Source organism: Lampris incognitus, chromosome 2 (assembly GCF_029633865.1).
Source record: "Lampris incognitus isolate fLamInc1 chromosome 2, fLamInc1.hap2, whole genome shotgun sequence".
Taxonomy (NCBI): domain Eukaryota; kingdom Metazoa; phylum Chordata; class Actinopteri; order Lampriformes; family Lampridae; genus Lampris; species Lampris incognitus.
This window is the reverse complement of record NC_079212.1, coordinates 84,665,497-84,688,348: the sequence shown is the minus strand read 5'-3', so window position 1 is coordinate 84,688,348 and position 22,852 is coordinate 84,665,497. Positions and strand designations below refer to the sequence as shown.

General features: G+C 48.4%; 1 protein-coding gene across 2 annotated transcripts in view; it reads left to right on the top strand.

The window, feature by feature from the left end:
• The first annotated feature begins 4,287 nt into the window (after nt 1-4,287).
• LOC130107843 (phosphatidylinositol 5-phosphate 4-kinase type-2 gamma-like) overlaps nt 4,288-22,852 on the top strand; it is a 42,551-nt gene continuing 23,986 nt past the window's right edge. Inside the window, exons 1-5 of one of the 2 annotated variants that reach the window (XM_056274618.1) lie at nt 4,288-4,437; nt 4,578-4,675; nt 7,432-7,528; nt 13,504-13,653; nt 20,838-20,984. In XM_056274618.1, coding sequence (XP_056130593.1) covers nt 4,288-4,437; nt 4,578-4,675; nt 7,432-7,528; nt 13,504-13,653; nt 20,838-20,984 — 642 coding nt within the window. The remainder of the gene's footprint in view (nt 4,438-4,577; nt 4,676-7,431; nt 7,529-13,503; nt 13,654-20,837; nt 20,985-22,852) is intronic. The other variant, XM_056274619.1, reaches the window with a different exon arrangement.

Genomic DNA, 22,852 nt, shown 5'->3' with positions numbered 1-22,852 from the left:
TCTTGCCGGTTGGTTGCTGTCCAACCGAAATTAGGGGCGTGACGCGGGGCAACGCAAACTGTGTGATCCTTTGTTGAACCACATTAGCAGTTGATGAGTGTGCCACGCACCAAACAGGCCTGTACTGCTATGCCTTAAACTTTTTTTCCTCTCTCTCTCTCTCTCTCTCTCTCTCTCTCTCTCTCTCTCTCTCTCTCTCTCTCTCTCTCTCTCTCTCTCTCTCTCTCTCTCTCTCTCTCTCTCTCTCTCTCTATATATATATATATATATATATATATATATTGTAACGTGCATGGATAAGTAGACACGCTGGCCACTGGCTCGCGGGCCTGGCCCTTTAGTCGAGCGGTTAGCGATGTCTCCTGCGGTGCGGGCGTTACGGGTCCGCTTCCCGGCCGCGGCAGTACCTGTGGTTGTGTTGTCCCCCGAATTTGCTACTATATATATATATATATATATATATATATATATATATATATATATATATATATATATATATATATATATATATATATATATACTTTTTTTTCCTGTATCTGTGTTGACGGTTTCCAAAAAAAAAACGGTATATATATATTATATCTGAACCGCTTATCCTGCTCTCAGGGTTGCGGGAGCCTATCCCAGCAGTCATTGGGCGGCAGGCGGGGAGACATCCTGTGTTCGAATCCAGGTCCTTCCTGCTGTGAGGCAACAGCGCTTACCTCTGGGCCGCCGTGCCGCCCTGCTCTTCCGGTATTGTGACAGAGTCTCTTTGTGGTAGTCTGAAGGGTGATAAAGATTACAATGGAAGAAGGAAGCGCTGCACGACTCTGATGGCTCATATGTCAGGGGCTCTTTAGTGGGGCAGGTGAAAGCACAAGATCCAGGAAGTCTTGCTTGATATTTGTCCTTAAGTACAAGAAACAAGATCCAGGAAGTCTTGCTTGATATTTGTCCTTAAGTACAAGAAACAAGATCCAGGAAGTCTTGCTTAATATTTGTCCTTAAGTACAAGAAACAAGATCCAGGAAGTCTTGCTTGATATTTGTCCTTAAGTACAAGAAACAAGATCCAGGAAGTCTTGCTTAATATTTGTCCTTAAGTACAAGAAACAAGATCCAGGAAGTCTTGCTTAATGTTTGTCCTTAAGTAGTGCAGACCACCAATTAAGAAAAACTAAGGCATTTCGTCTTCAGGTGAACCAAACGTGTGAATTTATTGTTCCAGCATGCAGGCAACAAGCAGACCAATGCATGTCGACTCTGAGTCCAAGATGAAGAGGAGCCAAGAAGAGATAAAGATTGTCATAAACGAAGTCCTTGGGGAAAATAATATTTCTGTAGCATTTTTCTCCTGTCCAAGACATTTCCAGATAATCAGTGAAATGATACTTGCACCAAGTAAAGCATCTTATATTATCTTAAATTCTGTGGCTCATAAAAGCAGAGGGGTTTCATCTGGATTCTTGTTACTGGGTCTTTATCAGACTCTGTGTTAAATAATCACCCATTTTATCAATGCGAATAAGTACTCTGTCAAAAAATAAGCTAACAATGTTGTTGATCCCGAATATTTTCAAGAATTATTGTTATAATTAACCAATTAATACTTAACTACTCAGTAAAAGGTGTTTTTGTTTTCTGTATTGGAGCCCAGACCTGCACCTCGTCGGGATACTGACATGGTAAAAATCTTCTGCACGTGATGATTGCAATAATTCAAAAAATCAATAAATGACTGACCTAAAATCAGGTCTGGGATTGGTCACCTGAAACCTGAGAATCTCTTGTCTCTCTCTGACCAGGCTCCATGTCGTAGACTGCTTAACAGTCTTATCAAAGATCTTGATTCCCAGTTGATTCAATCACATCATGATATTGTAACGATTCGGTGGGCAGTCAGGAACCGCCGCAGCCGGGACGCGAACCCGGGTCTCACCATCCCACTTCTGACACCAATGTAGCGAATTCGGGGGGTGGGCAGCCTGGGAACCATCGGAGCCAGGACGCGAACCCAGGTCTCCCACCCCACGGGCGACTACGTTAACCAGTCGACTAAAGGGTCCGACCCGGGTTCGCGTCCCGGCTGCGGCGATTCCCAACTGCCGCCCCCTCCCGAATTCGCTACATTGGTCCCAGAAGTGGGATGGTGAGACCGTGAGTCCATCGGAAGCGCGTGCGCCCAGGCCCAGGGGCGTGAGGGAGCTGGTATGCTGAAGCGCGGGGACACGCCTCCCGAAAGGGTAAGGGGGGTAGTGCAACGATCACAGAGGACTAGACTTGCTAGCCCTTGGCTAACGGGTCAGACTCTCTAGTCGACGGGTTAACGTAGTCGCCCGTGCTGCGGGAGACCCGGTTTCGCGTCCCGGCTGCGGCGGTTCCCAGGCTGCCCCCCGAATTCGCTCCAGTTTTTACCTACTCATCTGTGATAAACACGGTTTCTTCAGAAAGAAGCAGGTGAGAAGGCGCAGCGTTCATCTCTCAGTTTAAATGGAGAATGTGACATCATTTTCACCGCTTCCGCTCCAGTTGTGGGAAGATGGCGGCGCAAATTCACGTTTGCGGCGGCCTCACCCAGTAGCGTCCATGCAGTGTCTTTGTCCAAGTCTCCATCTAAGTTTGTCTTGGTTTGATGGCTGGGAGAGCTGGCACTGGATCGGCCGGCAGGGCTTGATCTGCCGCGTCCTGTGGGCCCAGGGACCACGGCCCTGCCTGGAGTTGCGCCCGAAGAAGAAGCACCGAGGGCGGTCTGACAGGGCGGGGAAGCGGGGCAGGCTAAGCTAACAGCTAGCCCATGCAGACTAGCAGTCTGGCGGCGGCCTCGCCTGGCCTTGACTCTGTTTTTAGTGCCGTCGTGTGGAGTGCGGGGAGGTGTGTCGAAGATGTTTGGCTGGGAGGGCTGGCGTTGGATCGGCTGAGGGAGCCTGATCTGCCGCATCCTTTGGGCCCAGGAACCACGGCCCTGACCGGAGCTGCGCACGGTCTGACAGGACGCGATAGTGGGGCAGGCTAAGCTAGCTGCTAGCCTATGCAGACGTGTATAATGTTAAGTATAATCATGATGTACAACGACAACTGTATAATGATAATGTATATTTTACAATGATATTGTATAATGTATAATGATAATGTAGCGAAGTTGCTACCCCGTCAGAATTGTGCCAATTGTCCTGTTTTACCCATCAGGCACTGCGTGCAGATTGTCAGTTGTTATGAAATGTTTTGTAAGTGTTTTATGTGGTTTTATGTGTTTATGTGATTACTATTTGTTTTGGTGTAATTGTAGTTGTCATTCTGTTGTGTTGTGTAACCTTGGTACTGAAACCCTGAACAACTTTGTTGTTCGAGTAGATGACCACCATGTATTGTGTCACATTTCTGTAAGTTCTGTGTGAGTTCAATAAAGGGGCTGCAAAGTTATCTTTGTCGTTGCTTCTACGTTCGCCACAATAATGTACAATGTATAATTTACCATGTATAGTATATAATGTATAATGATAATGTATACTGTATAATGATAATGTCTAACGACTAGTAGAGCTGGCTTAACAGCTGGTGCTATTTAGATAGTGACTAGTGGTGAATAAAAAGTTGACATCTGATATGTGATGCCCGCCTCATAAGGTTACATTGTTAAGCACGTTGGTATTTCCTAGTGAGACTATAACAGTGACTAGTGCTTTTAAAGTAGCTACTAGTAACTAGAATAAAAGAACCAGTCTATAGTTTATTGTTTACTGAATTGGTAGTAAAAGAGAAAGGGTACTAGTGATAATCACATTAGCTAGTGTTCATGCTCTCTCCTTTAGCTCCTAGTGAGTGTAGTGACAGTCACACTAGTGACTAGTGTTTAACATAATCTGTACTGGTGTCTTGTTCTTAGTGACTGCTGCCTTAATATGAATACACGATAAAATGGTTTGCTGTACCACAGGGTGTAGATTTTCACCTTCCCTCCCTGGAGGACTCATTTCAAATAAACGGTGGTGCCCACTAGTGGCCAAAAGTGTCACTGCAGGCAGGATATTAAGTTCAGCCTGATACGTCTGTTGTTGAACGTTTCCCACCTTCCGGCGTAGGTAACGTATAAAAAGTGGACAAAATAAATCTGATCTGTTTGCATGGTGTGTGGTCACCCTGGCCGCAGCGTGCTTCCTCTCTTTCCCCCCCCCCCCAAGACTTCCTGTTCTGATGAACACGTATGTGGTGCGGAGGAACTTGGGGTGACTCAGGAGCGCCGCCCGCAGCATCTCTCCGTCTCTCCATCACCGAGCTGAGCCTCCAACACTCCCAGGCGACCGGAGGGATGGCTTCACCCCCCGCCTCCTCGAACCCGCTCACTGTCCTGGCCCCCAAAAGGAAGACCAAGAAGAAACAGTTCGTGCAGCAGAAGGTGGAGGTGTTCCGAGCCAGTGACTCCGTGCTGAGCGCGCTCATGTGGGGAGTCAGTCACTCGGTAGGTCTGTGTGTGTGTGTGTGTGTGTGTGTGTGTGTGTGTGTGTGTGTGTGTGTGTGTGTGTGTGTGTGTGTGTGTGTGTGTGTGTGTGTGTGTGTGTGTGTGCATCAGACTTGACTGTACATATGGATGATCTGCAGATGAACGACCTCAGCCAGGTGCCCGTCCCTGTCATGCTGCTTCCAGATGACTTCAGAGCCTACAGCAAGCTCAAAGTCAACAACCACCTCTTCAACAAGTATTGCTTCCTCCACTTGCTTTATTTATTTATCTATTTTTCTGCAAAACTGTTACTTCTTTAAACGCGCATGCTGCCAATTGCATAATTCCACAATTAAGATAATAATTAAGGTTAAGGTCATTAAGATTGTATAACCGCATAATTAAGATACCATTATTACATAATTGCATAATTATTACATAATTGCATAATTATTGCATAATTGCATAATTAAGTTTTTTAAACGTTTATTTGGGAAGGGACAATGTACCTTAATCACCATTCAAAACAAATGTGTACTGAGTTAGCTAAGAGGCCAGTTTCCTGCGGCAGTCCCTTTGCCTGATGTTGTTAGGCATCCTAGGATAATAAAATAGTACAATAAATTAATAAATAAAAATAAAAAATAAAAATAATAAACATACAACATATGTATTATGCAATACAAGAACAACAACAGCAAACAAACAAGAACCCTCACGGCAGTTCGTGAAATAGTCACGACATTTACATATACACGGACGCGAATGTTCATTTTTTCGTGACCCACAGCACGACCTTCAAACTCGCCGAGGATCATGGGTAGGCTAACGTAGCCTTCCGCTATTGAAACTAAACCTAACCCTAACCGTTAATCACGACATTTTGTCCTTGTTTTTATTTCTTTATTTTAATGTTATCAGTCCGGTGGGCGGGCCGGACAGGATCCGTCTCATATCGACCTGTGGATTTTAAAGACATCTTTAACATTTCTCAACACCAAAACACGACCGTGTCCCTGATACCTCAACAATATGACAGGCTAGCGTGACGCCCATCCGTTTTCATTATTTCTCCTTCGATTCTGAGAAATCACACTTGTTTTGGCCAGTTACAGTAGCGGAAGGCTACGTTAGCCTACCCATGATCCTCAGCGAGTTTGAAAGTCGTGCGAAGCATCACAAAAAGAAGAAGATGAAAATTCGTGTCCACGCACACGAAATCAATATATTAAACGTGACTATTGTACGAACTGACGTGAGCCTGGGTAGAAATATATACAGAATATACAAATAATGTAGAAAAATATAACAAAGATTACATATATATATATATATATATATATATATATATATATATATATATATATATATATATATATATATATATATATAAGCAGACATACCACACAGCTAACGTACAGCACAGCTAAACAACATGTTAGAGGTGTGTGTGAGTAGCATCAGTGTTGACACTGTTGGTTCTTAATAACACATTTCTTGACATTACACGTAAATGAATAACAGGGTGGGAACTCTCATCTGTGTTGACGACCAACGTTTCCAGTCAACACCTTTGCAAACTGGTGTGGAGGTGCACAGAGAAACAAACTACACTGTCCCTCCTCCCTCCTACTGTACTATTAACAATGATGGGAATGGTATTAACAACAACAATAAAAGGGAAATCATGATTTAGACATCAGACAAGTCAAACAGATCAGAAGAAAAACGTGAGAATCAAACCACATAGCCGAAGTGTGTGAGTCTGTTTGTACCACCATCTCACAACACAGTTATGAGGTTTGACTAATAACTGCTAAATCCCCTGGGATATGAATAATGATATACGAATAGTACATATTTAAGATCAAAATGATAATCTAGTGCAAAATATGATCTCTGTGGCTTGTTGCAACGGACGGTGAGAAATACTCAACTACTTTAATGTTATGGACGCGCTGCAGCAGTGCAGGACTAGTTAAATTCACCCACCAGCACAACGGAGGCCGAGCTGCCGTGACGTAGCTCAGTAGCATGACCCGCGTGGCTGTGAACAGTAAAACTCCATCACATGAGTGTGGGTCTGTGGAAGGTTTGACACCAGATGTTTTGTTGTGCCACATCTGCATGCACTGTGTATATTGTGGTGCATGTGAGCTGTGACCTGCAGAGTGTCGTAACTTGGTTACAGAAGGGAAACTTGAAGGTCTCAGTGAGTCCTAGGGGATTTCAACAATCCCTTAATCCACCCAGGAATCCAGGCGCCGCTAAAGGTCACACACGGATCTAGGAACAATGAAAAACATGCTCTCCTCAGGTAGAAACACGGTTAACAAGGACAACCTTTCTCCCATGAGGTGTCTGCACTGCGACTTGTAGCAGGTGTAACTGTTGAGGGATGATAGTACCTCCCTATCACGACCCATCAAACAACCTCCACTTCCCTTCTCATGCTTTAGCAACAAAACAGATGAAAGAAGAGGCAAAAAACACTGCATGGCAAGAATAGAAGCAGTCAGAAAGGGAGTTCATTTTATTATCAGCTGCTGAAAACATGTTTTCCACTGAGTAACGTAACGCTCTTATAGTCACAAAACAACTTTATAATGAGGAGCATTGCTAGATAATGGCATATTGGGGGGGGTTATTTTAAAAGCAGCTGGGTGACATATTCTGATGCAATGGCTGACAAGTTTTAGAAAAGCAGCGTTGACACAAGAACCTCTGGTTTCAGCTTTAATGGCTCAAAAAGACCTAAATGGGCACATCTTTTCAGAACCAAGTCACATGCAGGGGGCGTAGGCATGACAGGAACTGCTTCCTGGGGTCTGCCATTAAGGGTGGGCATCCTTATGCATGGATGTGTACCATGTAGCTCAAATCTTCATTAATAGTCTTCATTTAAGCAAAGCATCACTGATAACACGCTATGTTCGAAACACCACAGAAGAAGAGACCAGATCCCTTTATCCTGCTTTCCACGTCCTAAACTCTGCGTACTTCCTCCCTCAGAGAGAATCTCCCAGGACAGTTCAAGTTCAAAGAGTACTGTCCTCAGGTCTTCAGAAACCTCCGAGAGCGCTTTGGAATCCAGGAGCAGGACTACCAGGTCTGAATCCCCACAAAACACATCTTCTGCTTTCTACTATTTTCTTTTGTTGTTAAGTTGTTAAGTTGTTGAATGAGAGAATATCTCCATGTTGTTGATGAAAGTCATCCCCAGGATAAATAACGGTCTGGAGGCACAGTAGCACAGTGGTTAGTGTGGTTGCCTCACAGCAGAAGGTCCTGGGTTCGAGCCCCGGGGTAGTCCAACCTTGGGGGTCGTCCCGGGTCGTCCTCTGTGTGGAGTTTGCATGGTCTCCCCATGTCTGCGTGGGTTTCCTCCGGGGGCTCCGGTTTCCTCCCACAGTCCAAAGACATGTAGGACAGGTGACTCGGCCATACTACATTGTCCCTAGGTGTGTGTGTGTGTGTGTGTGTGTGTGTGTGTGTGTGTGTGTGTGTGTGTGTGTGTGTGTGTGTGTGTGTGTGTGTGTGTGTGTTGGCCTGGCAGCCTGTCCAGGGTGTCTCCCCGCCTGCCACCCAGTGAATGACTGCTGGGATAGGCTCCAGCATCCCCGCGACCCTGAGAGCAGGATAAGCGGTTCAGATAATGGATGGATGGATGGAATAATGGTATTTGAAAAACAATTCAGCTTTAATACATGAGTAGAGAACTTTGTACTTGGACCTCTAATCCACGATGCTTAAGATCAGAGAGGTCAGAGGTGGGAAGATCTGGGCCACACTGTGGCTGTTAGCACCCCAACACAGAGAACACAGAGGAACAGACTGAATCCAGGTTCATTTCTTTGGCTTTCCCTGACTTTTTACCTAGATCCATCCATCCATCCATCCATCCATCCATCCATCCATCCATCCATCCTTTATCCTAACCGCTTATCCTCACACAGGTTCGCGGGGATTCTGCAGCCTATCCCAGCAGTCACTGGGCAGCAGGTGGGGAGACACCCTGGACAGGCCGCCAGGCCATCACAGGGTGGACGGCATGCTGGCATGGTGGCGCAGTTGTTAGCGCTGTCGCCTCACAGCAAGAAGGTCCTGGGTTCGAACCCTGGAGGTGTCCAACCTTGGGGGGTCATTTCAGATCCTTTCTGTGTGGCGTTTGGATGTTCTCACCGTGTCTGCGGTGGGTTTTCTCCAGGTACTCCAGTTCCCCCCACCATCAAAAAGACATGCATGTTAGGGTTAATACTCCTGTCTGTGCCCCTGAGCAAGGCATGGCAAGACCAACTGGAGTTGGTCCCTGGGTGCCGCACGGTGGCTGCTCGCTGCTGCTAGCTACACAGCTAAGATGGTTAAAGGCAGAGCATAATATCCACACGGGGATCAATAAAGTATATCAAAAGCAAAAAAACAAAAAACTCCAAGGTTCGAACCCAGGACCTTCTTTGCTGTGAGGTGGCCACACCTAACCACTGCGCCACCGTGCCGCCCGGTTTGACCAATATTTAATTCTAAGTTGTATAAAGACAGTTTTAACTTCTCCAGGCAGCTGAACCACGTATTTTTTTTAAGTTCTGGTGCTTGTCCACATTTGTTCGTGCAAATTAAAGTTGTGCAACTAGACCGCTTGTGTGGACACGTGCCCTCCATATTTGCATAGTATTTGCATGTGTCGGGTGACATGCATACTCCAGTCTGCTGCTCAGCTCAGCATGGCGGTTTAGCGCTCACATTGTACGTTGGCTTACATGTCACATGCAGCTTCGCCGGGACCTCGTGTCCTGCTTCACCACGCGCGCTGTTTTTGAAGGCGTCTCCTGTCGGGTGGCTGTTGCTGATGGGCCTACGTGAGGTGCTGTCTGGGCTGAGGCGTTTTCACTGGCCACTACTCCAAGATGCCTAACATGCCTTGCTTCCGATAACAGTGTCTGCTGCTGTAAATGAAAAGGGGAAAAAAAGTGAAGGAGTTTCCCTGCAGATCTAAATCAGGTTTGAGGAGGTTAGTCTTCCTTCCTATCTCCATCGAGGCCTTTTTCTTTCGCAGAATGACATAGTGGAAATCTGATTATGATCCGCATATTTCATTTGGCAAAGATTTGATGCCGGATGCCCTTCCTGACGAAACCCTCCCCGTTTATCCCGGCATGGGACCGGCACTAAGAATGCTCTGGCTTGTGATAGATATATACAGTGCATCTGGAAAGTATTCACACCCCATCACTTTCCCCACATTTTGTTATGTTACAGCCTTATTCCAAAATGGATTAAATTCCTTTTTTTTCTCATCAATCTACACACAATACCCCATAATGACAAAGCGAAAAAGGTTTTGTAGAAATTTTTGCAAATTTATTAAAAATAAAATGCTGAAATATTGCATGTACATAAGTATTCACACCCTTTACTCAGTACTGGGTTGAGGCACCCTTGGCAGCGATTACAGCCTCAAGTCTTCTTGGGTATGAAGCTACAAGCTTGGCACCCCTATATTTGGGGTATTTCTCCCATTCTTCTCTGCAGATCCTCTCGAGCTCTGTAAGGTTAGATGGGGAGCATCGCTGCACAGCTATTTTCAGGTCTTTCCAGAGATGTTCAATGGGGTTCAAGTCTGGGCTCTGGCTGGGCCACTCAAGGACATTCACAGACTTGTCCTGAAGCCACTCCTTCGTTGTCTTGGCTGTGTGCTTAGGGTCGTTGTCGTGTTGAAAGGTAAACCTTCGCCCCAGTCTGAGGTCCTGAGTGCTCTGGAGCAGGTTTTCATCAAGGATCTCTCTGTACTTTGCTCCATTCATCTTTCCCTCGATCCTGACTAGTGTCCCAGTTCCTGCCGCTGTAGAGCATCCCCACAGCATGATGCTGCCACCATCATGCTTCACTGTAGGGATGGTATTAGCAAGGTGATGAGAGCTGCCTGGTTTCCTCCTAACGTGACATTTGGCATTCAGGCCAGAGTTCAATCTTGGTTTCATCAGACCAGAGAATCTTGTTTCTCATGGTCTGAGAGTCCTTTAGGTGCTTTCTGGCAAACTCCAAGCGGGCTGTCATGTGCCTTTTACTGAGCAGAGGCTTCCGTCTGGCCACTCTACCATAAAGGCCTGACTGGTGGAGTGCTACAGAGATGGTTGTCCTTCTGGAAGGTTCTCCCATCTCCACCAAGGAACGCTGGAGCTCTGTCAGAGTGACGATCGGGTTCTTGGTCACCTCCCTGACCAAGGCCCTTCTCCCCCGATTGCTCAGTTTGGCTGGGCGGCCAGCTCTAGGAAGAGTGCTGGTGGATCCAAACTTCTTCCATTTATGAATGATGGAGACCACTGTGCTCTTCGGGACCTTCAAAGCTGTAGACATTTTTTTGTACCCTTCCCCAGATCTGTGCCTGGATACAATCCTGTCTCGGAGGTCCACAGACAATTCCTTTGACTTCATGGCTTGGTTTCTGCTCTGACATGCACTGTCAACAGTGGGACCTTATATAGACAGGTGTGTGCCTTTCCAAAACATGTCCGATCAATTGAATTTACTAGAAGTGGACTCCAATCAAGATGTAGAAACATCTCAAGGATGATCAGTGGAAACAGGATGAACCTGAGCTCAATTTTGAGTGTCATAGCAAAGGGTGTGAATACTTATGTACATGCAATATTTCAGTTTTTTATTTTTAATAAATTTCAGAAATTTCTACAAAACCTTTTTCACTTTGTCATTATGGGGTATTGTGTGTAGATATGAGAAAAAAAAGAGGAATTTAATCCATTTTGGAATAAGGCTGTAACATAACAAAATGTGGGGAAAGCAAAGGGGTGTGAATACTGTCCAGGTGCACTGTATATATATATATATATATATATATATATATATATATATATATATATATATATATAATGATATAGTGGAAGGTTATTGTTCACCTTGTCCAACTGCTCCACAATTATGTGTAAGTGTTGGAAGTATGTAAGTGTTGGAAGTGTGTTTTCTCCGTTGCGAGGGAGTTAAACTTGTAAAAAGTGTGTAGTGATTGGACTGTACAAATAAAACTGACTTCACTTGACTTGATAAAGACAGAGGAGCATGTAAAGGGATGGGGAAGGGGTCACTGTAGACTCTGCAGACCATAGAGTGTGGGAGGGGGGCTGAGACTGTGGGAGGGGGGCTCAAACTGTGGGGGGGGACTGAGACTGTGGGACGGGGACTGGCAGTGGGAGGGGGACAGCTGTGGGAGGGGGACTGGCAGTGGGAGGGGGACTCAGGTTGTGGGAGGGGAACTGGCAGTGGGAGGGGGACTCAAGCTGTGGGAGGGGGACGGCTGTGGGAGGGGGACTGGCAGTGGGAGGGGGACTCAGGCTGTGGGAGGGGGACGGCTCTGGGAGGGGGACTGGCAGTGGGAGGGGGACTCAGGTTGTGGGAGGGGGACTGGCAGTGGGAGGGGGACTCAGGCTGTGGGAAGGGGACGCAGTGGGAGGGGGATGGCTGTGGGAGGGGGACTGGCAGTGGGAGGAGGACTGAGACTGTGGGAGGGGGACTCAGGCTGTGGGAGGGGGACTGGCAGTGGGAGGGGGACTCAGGCTGTGGGTTGGAGACTGGCAGTGAGAGGAGGACTGAGACTGTGGGAGGGGGACTCAGGCTGTGGGAGGGGGACTCAGGCAGTGGGAGGGGGACTGGCAGTGGGAGGAGGACTGAGACTGTGGGAGGGGGACTCAGGCTGTGGGAGGGGGACTCAGGCTGTGGGAGGGGGACTGAGACTGTGGGAGTGGGACTCAAACTGTGGGAGGAGGACTGAGACTGTGGGACGGGGACTGGCAGTGGGAGGGGGACTCAGGCTGTGGGAGGGGGACGGCTGTGGGAGGGGGACTGGCAGTGGGAGGGGGACTGGCAGTGGGAGGAGGACTGAGACTGTGGGAGGGGGACTCAGGCTGTGGGAGGGGGACTGGCAGTGAGAGGGGGACTCAGGCTGTGGGTTGGAGACTGGCAGTGGGAGGAGGACTGAGACTGTGGGAGGGGGACGCAGTGGGAGGGGGATGGCTGTGGGAGGGGGACTGGCAGTGGGAGGAGGACTGAGACTGTGGGAGGGGGACTCAGGCTGTGGGAGGGGGACTGGCAGTGGGAGGGGGACTCAGGCTGTGGGTTGGAGACTGGCAGTGAGAGGAGGACTGAGACTGTGGGAGGGGGACTCAGGCTGTGGGAGGGGGACTCAGGCAGTGGGAGGGGGACTGGCAGTGGGAGGAGGACTGAGACTGTGGGAGGGGGACTCAGGCTGTGGGAGGGGGACTCAGGCTGTGGGAGGGGGACTGAGACTGTGGGAGTGGGACTCAAACTGTGGGAGGAGGACTGAGACTGTGGGACGGGGACTGGCAGTGGGAGGGGGACTCAGGCTGTGGGAGGGGGACGGCTGTGGGAGGGGGACTGGCAGTGGGAGGGGGACTGGCAGTGGGAGGAGGACTGAGACTGTGGGAGGGGGACTCAGGCTGTGGGAGGGGGACTGGCAGTGAGAGGGGGACTCAGGCTGTGGGTTGGAGACTGGCAGTGGGAGGAGGACTGAGACTGTGGGAGGGGGACTCAGGCTGTGGGAGGGGGACTCAGGCAGTGGGAGGGTGACTCAGGCTGTGGGAGGGGGACTGGCAGTGGGAGGGGGACTCAGGCTGTGGGAGGGGGACTGAGACTGTGGGAGTGGGACTCAAACTGTGGGAGGAGCAGCGAACAGCAGCGTCCAGTCGTCCACATGGAGCCTGACAGACGAGCAAGCAGGCCTCTCGGGAATCAAACGGCATGTGGTAACCTCGTCACTCTGGCACTACATTTACATTAATTCGTTGCCTTAGCAACGAACAGGGCCTTCGCTAACGTTCAGAGCATGGCCGGGTGCCACAGGAAGTAAACTGGAGTCTTTGTCCCAGCAGCAAATCACGCGGCTACATTTGTGAGAATGATCACCCCCGACAACAGCGTGACGGCGCTCGTGCTTCACGGGGAGAGTGAGGCGGTAACACGTGTTGAAGACGTCACCATGACTGTGTGTGGTAGGTAGCTGGACCGCACTCGTTCTACCTGATGACGTCACACAGGCCATGTTCTCACCAACAGGCGTCTCTGGCCCACAGTCCCCCAGTTAAAGACGGGGAGGGCCAAGGAGTGGCTCTCCTGATGACGTCATCCAACTGCACGCTGCTGCTGAAAGAGATCTCCAGTGAAGAAGTGGAGGACATGCACAACATCCTGTCTGAATATCACCAGGTACATCTAATCACCCCTTTCCTCCCATGTGACAGGGTGGACTTTACAAGACTTCCAAATGTCATTTTCTTTGCATCATCTGGTTTTTTTGGCAGTTATTAAAAAATGTAAAAGAAAGAAAGAAAGTTGAATCCCATTTCAGTAAGTTCCTCGTGTTGAGTGTGGAGAGCTTCCCAGGGAAAGAACAGCGTGTCCAGACCGTATCATCTGTTCCGTTATTCCCATCATAATGTCCTATGTCCTCCAGGTTACCAACATACCACAGGGAGGCGATGCTCATGTTTTGCTACCTCTGGTTGCCATGGTGAAGGTTCGACAGCGTCAAAGCACCGAAGATGAGAGAGGCTGACTTGCATGCGTAATGACACGTGGACGGGACCTGTTTTTACAGTGAAATGCTGGCTTAGAGATGGACCTTATTTCATGAAACCAAATGCTGACAATCTCCCAGCGTACGACCTACCCAGACCACAGTGAAATGACAGGAGGCGAGGGTGTGTTTTTTCATCTCTCCCTAAAGATATTTAAACAAACGAAGTGAAATGAATGCCCTACATCATCAGTGAAACCAATACATGTCCACCCATCATCCAAGCCGTCTAGCCCAACTCGGGTGGCGGGGATGCTGCAGCCTATCGCGGCAGTCATTGGGCAGCAGGCAGGGAGACACCCTGGACAGGCCACCAGGCCATCACACAAGGCCGAGACATGCACACCCACGCACACACACACGCACACCCACAAACACCTAGGGACAATGTAGTACGGCAGATCCACCTGACATACATGTCTTTGGACTGTGGGAGGAAACCGGAGCACCCGGAGGAAACCCACACAGACACGGGGAGAACATGCAAACTCCACACAGAGGACGACCCGGGACGACCCCCAAGGTTTGACTACCCCAGGGCTCGAACCCAAGGCCTTCTTGCTGTGAGGCAAGCGTGTTAGCCACCGCGCCACCATGCCGCCCATGCCCAATACTATGTAGTGAAGTTTAGTTTCCTGAGTGGCTGATGGTAAATGTTCCTGGCCATGATTCTCAATGAGAAATTAGTAAGTGCTTGTCAGCATGCAACACAGTCCTGTGCAGGGTGTCTCTGCCCGGTGTCCCCCAGTATCAAACCGCTTTTTTCATCCTTTCAGTCAGGTATCCACGTCTCATATCACTGTATAACAATGTGCAGGAAAAATATAATAACTCCATGCACGCTCATATTTTTGCCAACCTAGTTTTTGTTATTTAAGCCGTTGTCATTTTCACATTTCTACACGGCGAGATGGCTTTCAGACACACAGCACCGCCGGTGGTACTTTTAACTGCAATGTCATTTCCAGAAGTTCCACTGTAGTTGTCCTACCTGTCTATGTACCGACTACAGTAACATCACGCAGCCTTTACGTCATCTTCTGACGCTTTAGATCGAGATGAACACTCTCCCTCTGCTGGAACACATGGGAGCAGAACTCATCCCAAATCACGCCAGGGCCCCCCTTCTTCCCACACAGCCTTGCCATCATACCATGTATCTCCCATCATGAACTCCAGCCACATTTTCTTCACTGGGATCTGAGGCCCCTTCCACCATTGTGCAGTCAGCAGTACGCAAGTCACTACTGCCTCGTGTTGCAGTGACGAGCAATCTCTCACTTCTGCGTACTTTTCTTGCTTTTTCAGGAAGACAGATTTCTGCATTTCTTGGATCACTCACTATGTCATCATGCAAGTGCAGCTGAATCCAAACCGATGATCGGTCAGTCCTGTACACGCCTCCCGCCAGGTAGCTTACACCTGACAAGAGAAAATGCTCGTGCATTGTTGTTGTTATTTTGTTTGTTTTTTGTTTTGGGGGGGGGTTCTCCCTTTTTCTCCCCAATTGTTTCTGGCCAATTACCCCACTCTTACGAGCCGTCCTGGTTGCTGCTCCACCTCCTCTGCTGATCCGGGGAGGGCTGCAGACTACCACACGCCTCCTCCCATACATGTGGAGTCACCATCCGCTTCTTTTCACCTGACAGTGAGGAGTTTCACCAGGGGGACGTAGTGCGTGGGAGGATCACGCTATTCCCCCCAGTTCCCCCTCCCCCCCGAACAGACGCCCCGACCAACCAGAGGAGGCGCTAGTGCAGCGACCAGGACATATACCCACATCCGGCTTCCCACCTGCAGACACGGTCAATTGTGTCTGTAGGGATGCTCCACCAAGCCGGAGGTAACTGGTAGGTAACGGAATACCCGCAACTTCCCAAAAATACCATTTTTCCTTCCTCCTAAATTCACTGACTGGGATCTCATCGGTTGGGTTTCCTCCATTTCGGAGGAAGCAGGACTTTTTCACAGCTTGTATACCCTGTCAGGTAAATGCGCTGTCTGGGTGGACTATTTTATTAGTACGTCTACATGCGCATGGGCGCAGGAAACCAGTGTACCAACGTTACGCAGGGCAGTTGGTCCTAGACTGGCAAGATGTTAAGCTGACAAATAGCCTGATAAAGCATCTCAAGTTGTCCTCGAATACGCCGTCGTCCTTTTTAGCAAGTCTAATAACTTGTACCCCGTGTCAGAAGTAACGTGAGGTGGATGCTGATCGTGCCGAAGGTTAACCCCCTGAAAATGTGGATTTCACTCGACCGGAGCAGAGGCCTGAGTGGCGGGAACAGTTTCCGAGGTGCCGTTTGGCTGCTAAGCTAAACCTGGAGACTGGAGATGTACAGGTTAGCACACTGCCATATGTGCTAGGCAAGGGGGCAGAACAAGTTTTCAGCACTTTTGTGTTCGAGTAAGATGAAGATACAGACCAGTATGAGACTGTGTTGGAAAAGTTAAATAACTACTTCATACCGAAAGAGAACGTTATCCACGAAAGGGCTCGTTTTTACCTCAGAGCACAAAAGCAAGGCGAACCCACTGAGGAATACATTCACACGCTCTACGAGCTAGCCGAGACCCAAATGAGAGAACATTCGGGATAAACTAGTCATAGGGATTCTCGACAAAGAGCTGTCAGAGAAACTAACAGCGGCCCTAACGTTGGACAAAGCAGTGGAGATGGTGAGACAGTCAGAGCAGGTTAAGGGGCAAGTTAGCCAACAGGCTAGGGCTAGCACGGCTGATGATGCTAGTTACCTCGGCGAAGTGGCGAGGAAACATGCACGCGCAGCACCTCCTCAGCAGTACAGAGGACGGGGAGGGAGACAGAGCAACGACAGTTTCCACATGGTGGAGCAACACGACAGAAGTGGATATCCAAGGAAGTGCTTCAAGTGCGATAAGGACCACCCAAGGCATGCACACTGTGCAGCCAGACACGCACAGTGCAGGAATTGCCAGAAAATTGGGCACTTTTCTGTCATGTGCTGCTCAGCAAGAGTGAATGAGCTAACCACATCAGAGCAGGAGGCCAGCCATGGCAGAGAGCATTTTCTGGGAGAAGTTAAAACAGGATACGCCTTCACACAATCCAATACGCCATGGACTGTGAAGCTCAACATCTGTAACACTCATGTAACCTTCAAGACTGACACTGGTGCAGACACCGGTGTAGTATCTGACGAAACCTACCACAAGCTCAGACGCCCGCCTCAGTTATCCAGCAACAACACAACCACTGATACAGAGTACAAAGGCCAACAATACAAATTCACTGTCCACGTGATTAAAACAGTTAACGGCAGCAACCTGTTAGGCCGTAACGTTGCAGTAGCAATGGGGGCTGGTGGAGAGAGTCAACGAAATTCAAGGCACATTCGGTGTAGATCTGGGCCTCTTAAAAGTAAAGCCTGTAAAAATATGCCTGCGAGATGATGCTATACCATATAGTGTTAACACTGCGAGGAGAGTGTCTGCCCCCCTGCTCCCCAAGGTCAAAGTAGAGCTGGAGAGGATGGTCAAAGTGCGGCGTTATCGAGGAGATCAAAGAGCCAACGGAGTGGTGCGCCCCAATGGTCCCAGTCCCTAAGAAAACAGGCGAGGTGAGGATCTGTGTTGACCTTCAACGACTGAATACGGCTGTGAAAAGAGACAGGTTCGTTTTACCTACTGTCGTTGACATATTGCCACAGCTTGCAGAATCCTGTGTGTTCCCCATGCTTGATGCAGAAAATGGCTTTTGGCAAATTCCGCTAGAGAGAGAGACTGCCCAACATTCATCACGCCCATGGGGAGATACTTTTTTAAGCGTCTTCCATTCGGACTCTCTAGTGCAGCTGATTTTTCAGAGGGAAATGTCGGTGCTGTTCCGAGACCAAGAAGAAGTTGAGGTCTACATGGACGATATCCTCGCCCACGGCAGAGATGAGGAGGAGCACGAGGAGAGACTCCAGAGCACCCTGTGGATCCTGGAGAGCGCAGGCTTGAAGCTCAACAACAGAAAGTGCCTCCTGCACCAAAAACAGCTGAACTACCTGGGGCACAGCATCGACAGTGATGGCATCCGGCCTGACCCCTCGAAAGTGTAATGGCGCTCACCTCAAAAGCGAGCACCATTACAGAGCTACAACCACCAAGTGACGTGCCAGGCCTGCAGAGGTTCCTGGGCATGGTCTATTACCTGGGGAGATACCTACCCAACATGTCAGACACAGTAAGACCCCTCAACGACCTGCTGAAATGTGAGGCTGTGTGGACCTGGGACACAGCGCAAACCATCTCATTCAACAAGGTAAAGCAACTCATCTCCACCGCACCCACTCTTGCATTTTATGATGTAAACAAACCCACAATAGTGAGCGCAGACACAAGCAGCTACGGGCTGGGCGGTGTACTGCTACAGCAACATCCTGATGGGCTGAGGCCAGTAGCATTCTGTACAAGAACACTAACTGACTCTGAGAAGCGCTATGCACAGATAGAGATAGAGTGTCTAGCAGCAGTCTGGGCCTGTGAGAGATTCCATGGTTACCTATACGGTTTAGAGAATTTCACAGTTCACACAGACCACAAACCACTGGTCCCCCTAATCAACAACAAAGACCTTGACACAGTTCCCCTGAGATGCCAGCGCCTACTTATGCGTCTGATGAAGTACAACCCCACTGCAGAGTACGTGCCAGGGAAAACACTGACAGTAGCCGACACACTATCCAGACACCCATTACCAGCAGTCCCGAGTGAAGTGTCCGAACTAACCTGTGATGTCTCAGCGTTTGAAGATGCAGCTCGCACAGCATGGCCTGTGTCTCCCTCCAAACTGGAACGGATCAAGCAGGAGACGAGCACAGACTATGACCTGCAGGTGGTGAGCAGACCGGTGACCCAGGGATGGCCAAAGCATGTGAGTAGCGTTCCAGTACAAGCCAAAGCATACCACCAATGGGGTAATAGCCTGTCAACCTCAAAAGGACTTGTGCTGTATGGGGATCGCATCGTCATCCCACACAGTATGAGAGGTAGCATACTCCACCGTCTGCATGACGGGCACCAGGGCATCACCAAGTGTAGAGAGAGGGCACGCATGAGCATGTGGTGGCCCGGGCTGGAGAACGAGATCCAAGAGCTGGTGATGAAGTGCCCTGAATATATGCAGACAAGACCGACACAGAGGAAGGAGCCTCTGATGACAACACAGCTACCGCCAAGGCCCTGACAAATGATTGGAGCAGACATCTGTGAGTATGCAAAGCAGAACTACTTGATTGTCACTGACTATTTTTCTCGCTACCTGGAAATAGCTCACCTAACCGACATGACGAGTGAGACCACCTGTGCAAAGCTGAAGAACACGTTCGCCAGGTGGGGGTGTCCAGACGAGCTTCACGACAACGGACAACAATTCTCAAGTAAGGAGTTTAAAAACTTTTCTGAGACTTGTGACTTTAAACACATCACTTCCAGCCTTCACTTCCCTCAGTCCAACGGTGAGGCTGAGAGAGCCATGCAAATGGCGAAAAGGATTTTCTGGCAGGCTGACCCGTTCCTGGCCCTCATGAGCTACAGAGCCACACCGCTACAAGCCACAGGTGCCAGTCCTGCACAGTTGATGCTGGGCCGTCAAATCAAGATGACGGTGCCCACAGTCAACAAAGTCCTGTCTCCAAAGTGGCCAGACTTCACAAAGTTGCGTAAAGCTGATGCCAAGGCGAATGAGGGCTACAGGCCCCCTTTCTTTTTCTTTTTTTTTTACAACAAATGCCACGGTGTCAGAGAACTCTCACCTCTCAGTCCAGGGGAGTGTGGCATTGAAACTTGACAATGAGTCGGGCTGGACAACAGCAGGGACAGTTCAATGCCCACACTCAACTCCGAGATCCTACCTGATCCAGACAGACCGGGGAACTCTGCGGAGGAACAGGCGCCATATCTGCACCCAACTTTCCTTCCCGATCAAGGGCCAGGTGAGACAGAGCACACAGGTGAGCAAACAACCATCACCACCACAGTGCTCACCTCAAAATTCACCTGTCAGAGAGACTGTTCCAGCAAAGCCAGCGGGACACCTCCCTGATCAAGCTCGGGTGACTTCCAGGGGAAGAGTCATCCACCCGTCTGAAAGGTTTAAAGACTTTGTGTTTACTTGATGCATAGCTTGCACAGAATAATCTCCGGCAGCTATGGAGGTGACTGGGCAGTCTATCCCATAACCTCAGGTCAAAAAAAAAAAAGAGAGAAAAGATTTTATATATATTTCGAATGCTGGAAAAAAATATTGAATGTTGACAAAAGGAAAAGTGTGTAAGCATCATTGAATGTGTTATGTAAGTGGCTGAATGTTACTTTGGCCTTACAGAAGTTAGTACTTATCTGCTCTGCTGATGTTGTTGTTCAGTGTGGCTGTAGTTTTGTTGGGTTGCCAGTTGGTGTTGTCTGGTTGCTACGTCTGTGGCTCAAAGGAGGGAAGATGTCATGTAAATGCACTGTCCGGGTGGACTATTTTATTAGTATGTCTACATGTGCACGGATGCAGGAAATGAGTGTCCCAATGTTACGTAGGGCAGTTGGTTCTAGGCCGTCAAGATGTTAAGCTGACAAATAGCCTAATAAAGCATCTCAAGTTGTCCTCGAATACGCCATCGTTCTTTTTAGCAAGTCTAATAACTTGTACATACCCAACCTTAATGTTCGGCTTTGACCGGATATATTTAACGTATGGAAGAAAAATCTATTGAAATAACTTCTCAGCTTCTTTCTGCACCGTGTTTGCCCTCCATTATCCACTCACCGTCCATCCATCACTGTCTTCTTCCAGCACATTGTGACCTGCCATGGCAGCACGCTGCTCCCTCAGTTCCTGGCCATGTACAGAATCACCGTCGACAGTGAAGATACCTACCTCCTCGTCATGAGGAATATATTCAGCCACAGACTGCATGTACACAGGAAATATGATTTAAAGGTACATCACATACATAACACATGAATTATTGCTTTACACTGATGAGTATTCAGATTGTGTCCTACTTCAGTTGAATCATTAGTGCTTCTAACAGGAACACATCTTGTTGTGTTCAAGTTCATGTACCCATCCAGCCCCATACAATCCCTGCTGTGTGCTTACATGATGTTCTCAGAAGGAGGTTGTACAGTATACTGTGTCTGAAAAATGCATGCCGATACCCTGGAATTCTGCAATGTTTTCTTATGCAATTCCACCTGTTTCAATTAGAGATTATGTATTTAGTAACTGTAAACGAACCACAACAAAAGTTCATGGACAATCCAAATATACACTTGTCTTTACCCTCACTGTCTAATGTCAAAATTACCTTCTTGTGCTCCAGTACACTCATATCTCATCTGCACATACAATATTTTACATACATTATTCTAAGTTAACAAAAGATTTAACATGTGTGGAGTCTTCCTGTAATAACCTCAAAGAATGAAATAGTGAGACCAGGGTAATGGGTAAACTAGGAATATGTTTACTTTGGTAACCGACAAACACATACAGGGCACGATCTTACTCCCCTCGCAGGCCCAGAGTGTTCTGACTTCCTTACTAAGTTACCATGTGCGCCACCTAGTGGTTGAACTAGAATATAACATTCCCTCCCACTTCAGCTAAAACATAAGAATTGTAAGCAAAACTCCCAACAGTTTCTCTAAGCTAAAACAATAAAAGAAAACAACTCTCACGTGGCCTACACCTTCTCTATCTCCTTCTGGTTGATTTGAACTAAACGGTCACAATTTACCATGCAATTCACTGACAATGATGCCACCTTAAAACAGGTATTATCTCCACATGTAGTTAACAGGTAAGAATCTGCACAGATAGCTTCGGTAAATATCACCAGGTACGCATCATTTATGTCTGTTCTACAGTGCAAAGTCTTTCAGGTGGCTTGGCAGCTTTGTGAGTCTTTTTGTACGTCGGACACTTTGAGTGGCATCACTGCCCCCTTTCCCTTGTGCAGTATCTGGTGGCTGCCTCTGGGCACTGACCTGAGTTTCTGACTCAGAGCTTGGATTTCCTTCAGTGGGTTGTGGCTGCCCAGGGAGATCCACCAGTTGTGGTGACGCCATGACGGCAGTACCGGGAGCATGGGTGCTGGGCTCCTCGAATACATCCAGCCCTTCTGCTGTCTCTTGACGCCTGGACAAAATCTGGTCCACATGTCAGTGGACCACTCTACCATCTCCCAGCATGACCTTATATGACACAGGACCCGTTTCTGACACAATGAATCCTGGGACCCATCTCGGTCCGTGGCAGAAATTCCTTGTCATGACAGCGTCTCCAGCCCCGAACCCCCTGTCCTTTGTATTTTTGTCATGCTGGTCTTGGTTTTCTTTGTCTGGTTTCTATTTTCCTGTTTAGGTCTGGGTGTGAAAAGTCCAGAGTGGAGCGCAGCTTCCTCCCCAACAGCATCGCATCTGGGGAGAGACCTGTGATGGACTGAGGCATTATCCTGTAGCTGAACAAGACCCGTGACACCTTAGCTGACAAGCTGCCCTCAGCGCTTTTTTTATCATCTCTTTAAATGTTTGAACAGCCCACTCGGCCAGTCCATTTGACGACGGGTGGTAGGGAGCAGCCGTCACGTGCACTATTCCGTTTCTTCTCATGAATTCTTTAGTTCCGGTACTAACAAAACATGTAGCATTGTCACTCACCACCATTTCAGGGATGCCCTGGTTGTTGAAGCTCTGGCGCAGGCAATCTATGGTGGTGGTGGATGTGGCGCTGTTCACAGGATACACATCCATCCATTTGGACTGTGCATCGATGATTACGAGGAACATTTTCCCCATAAATGG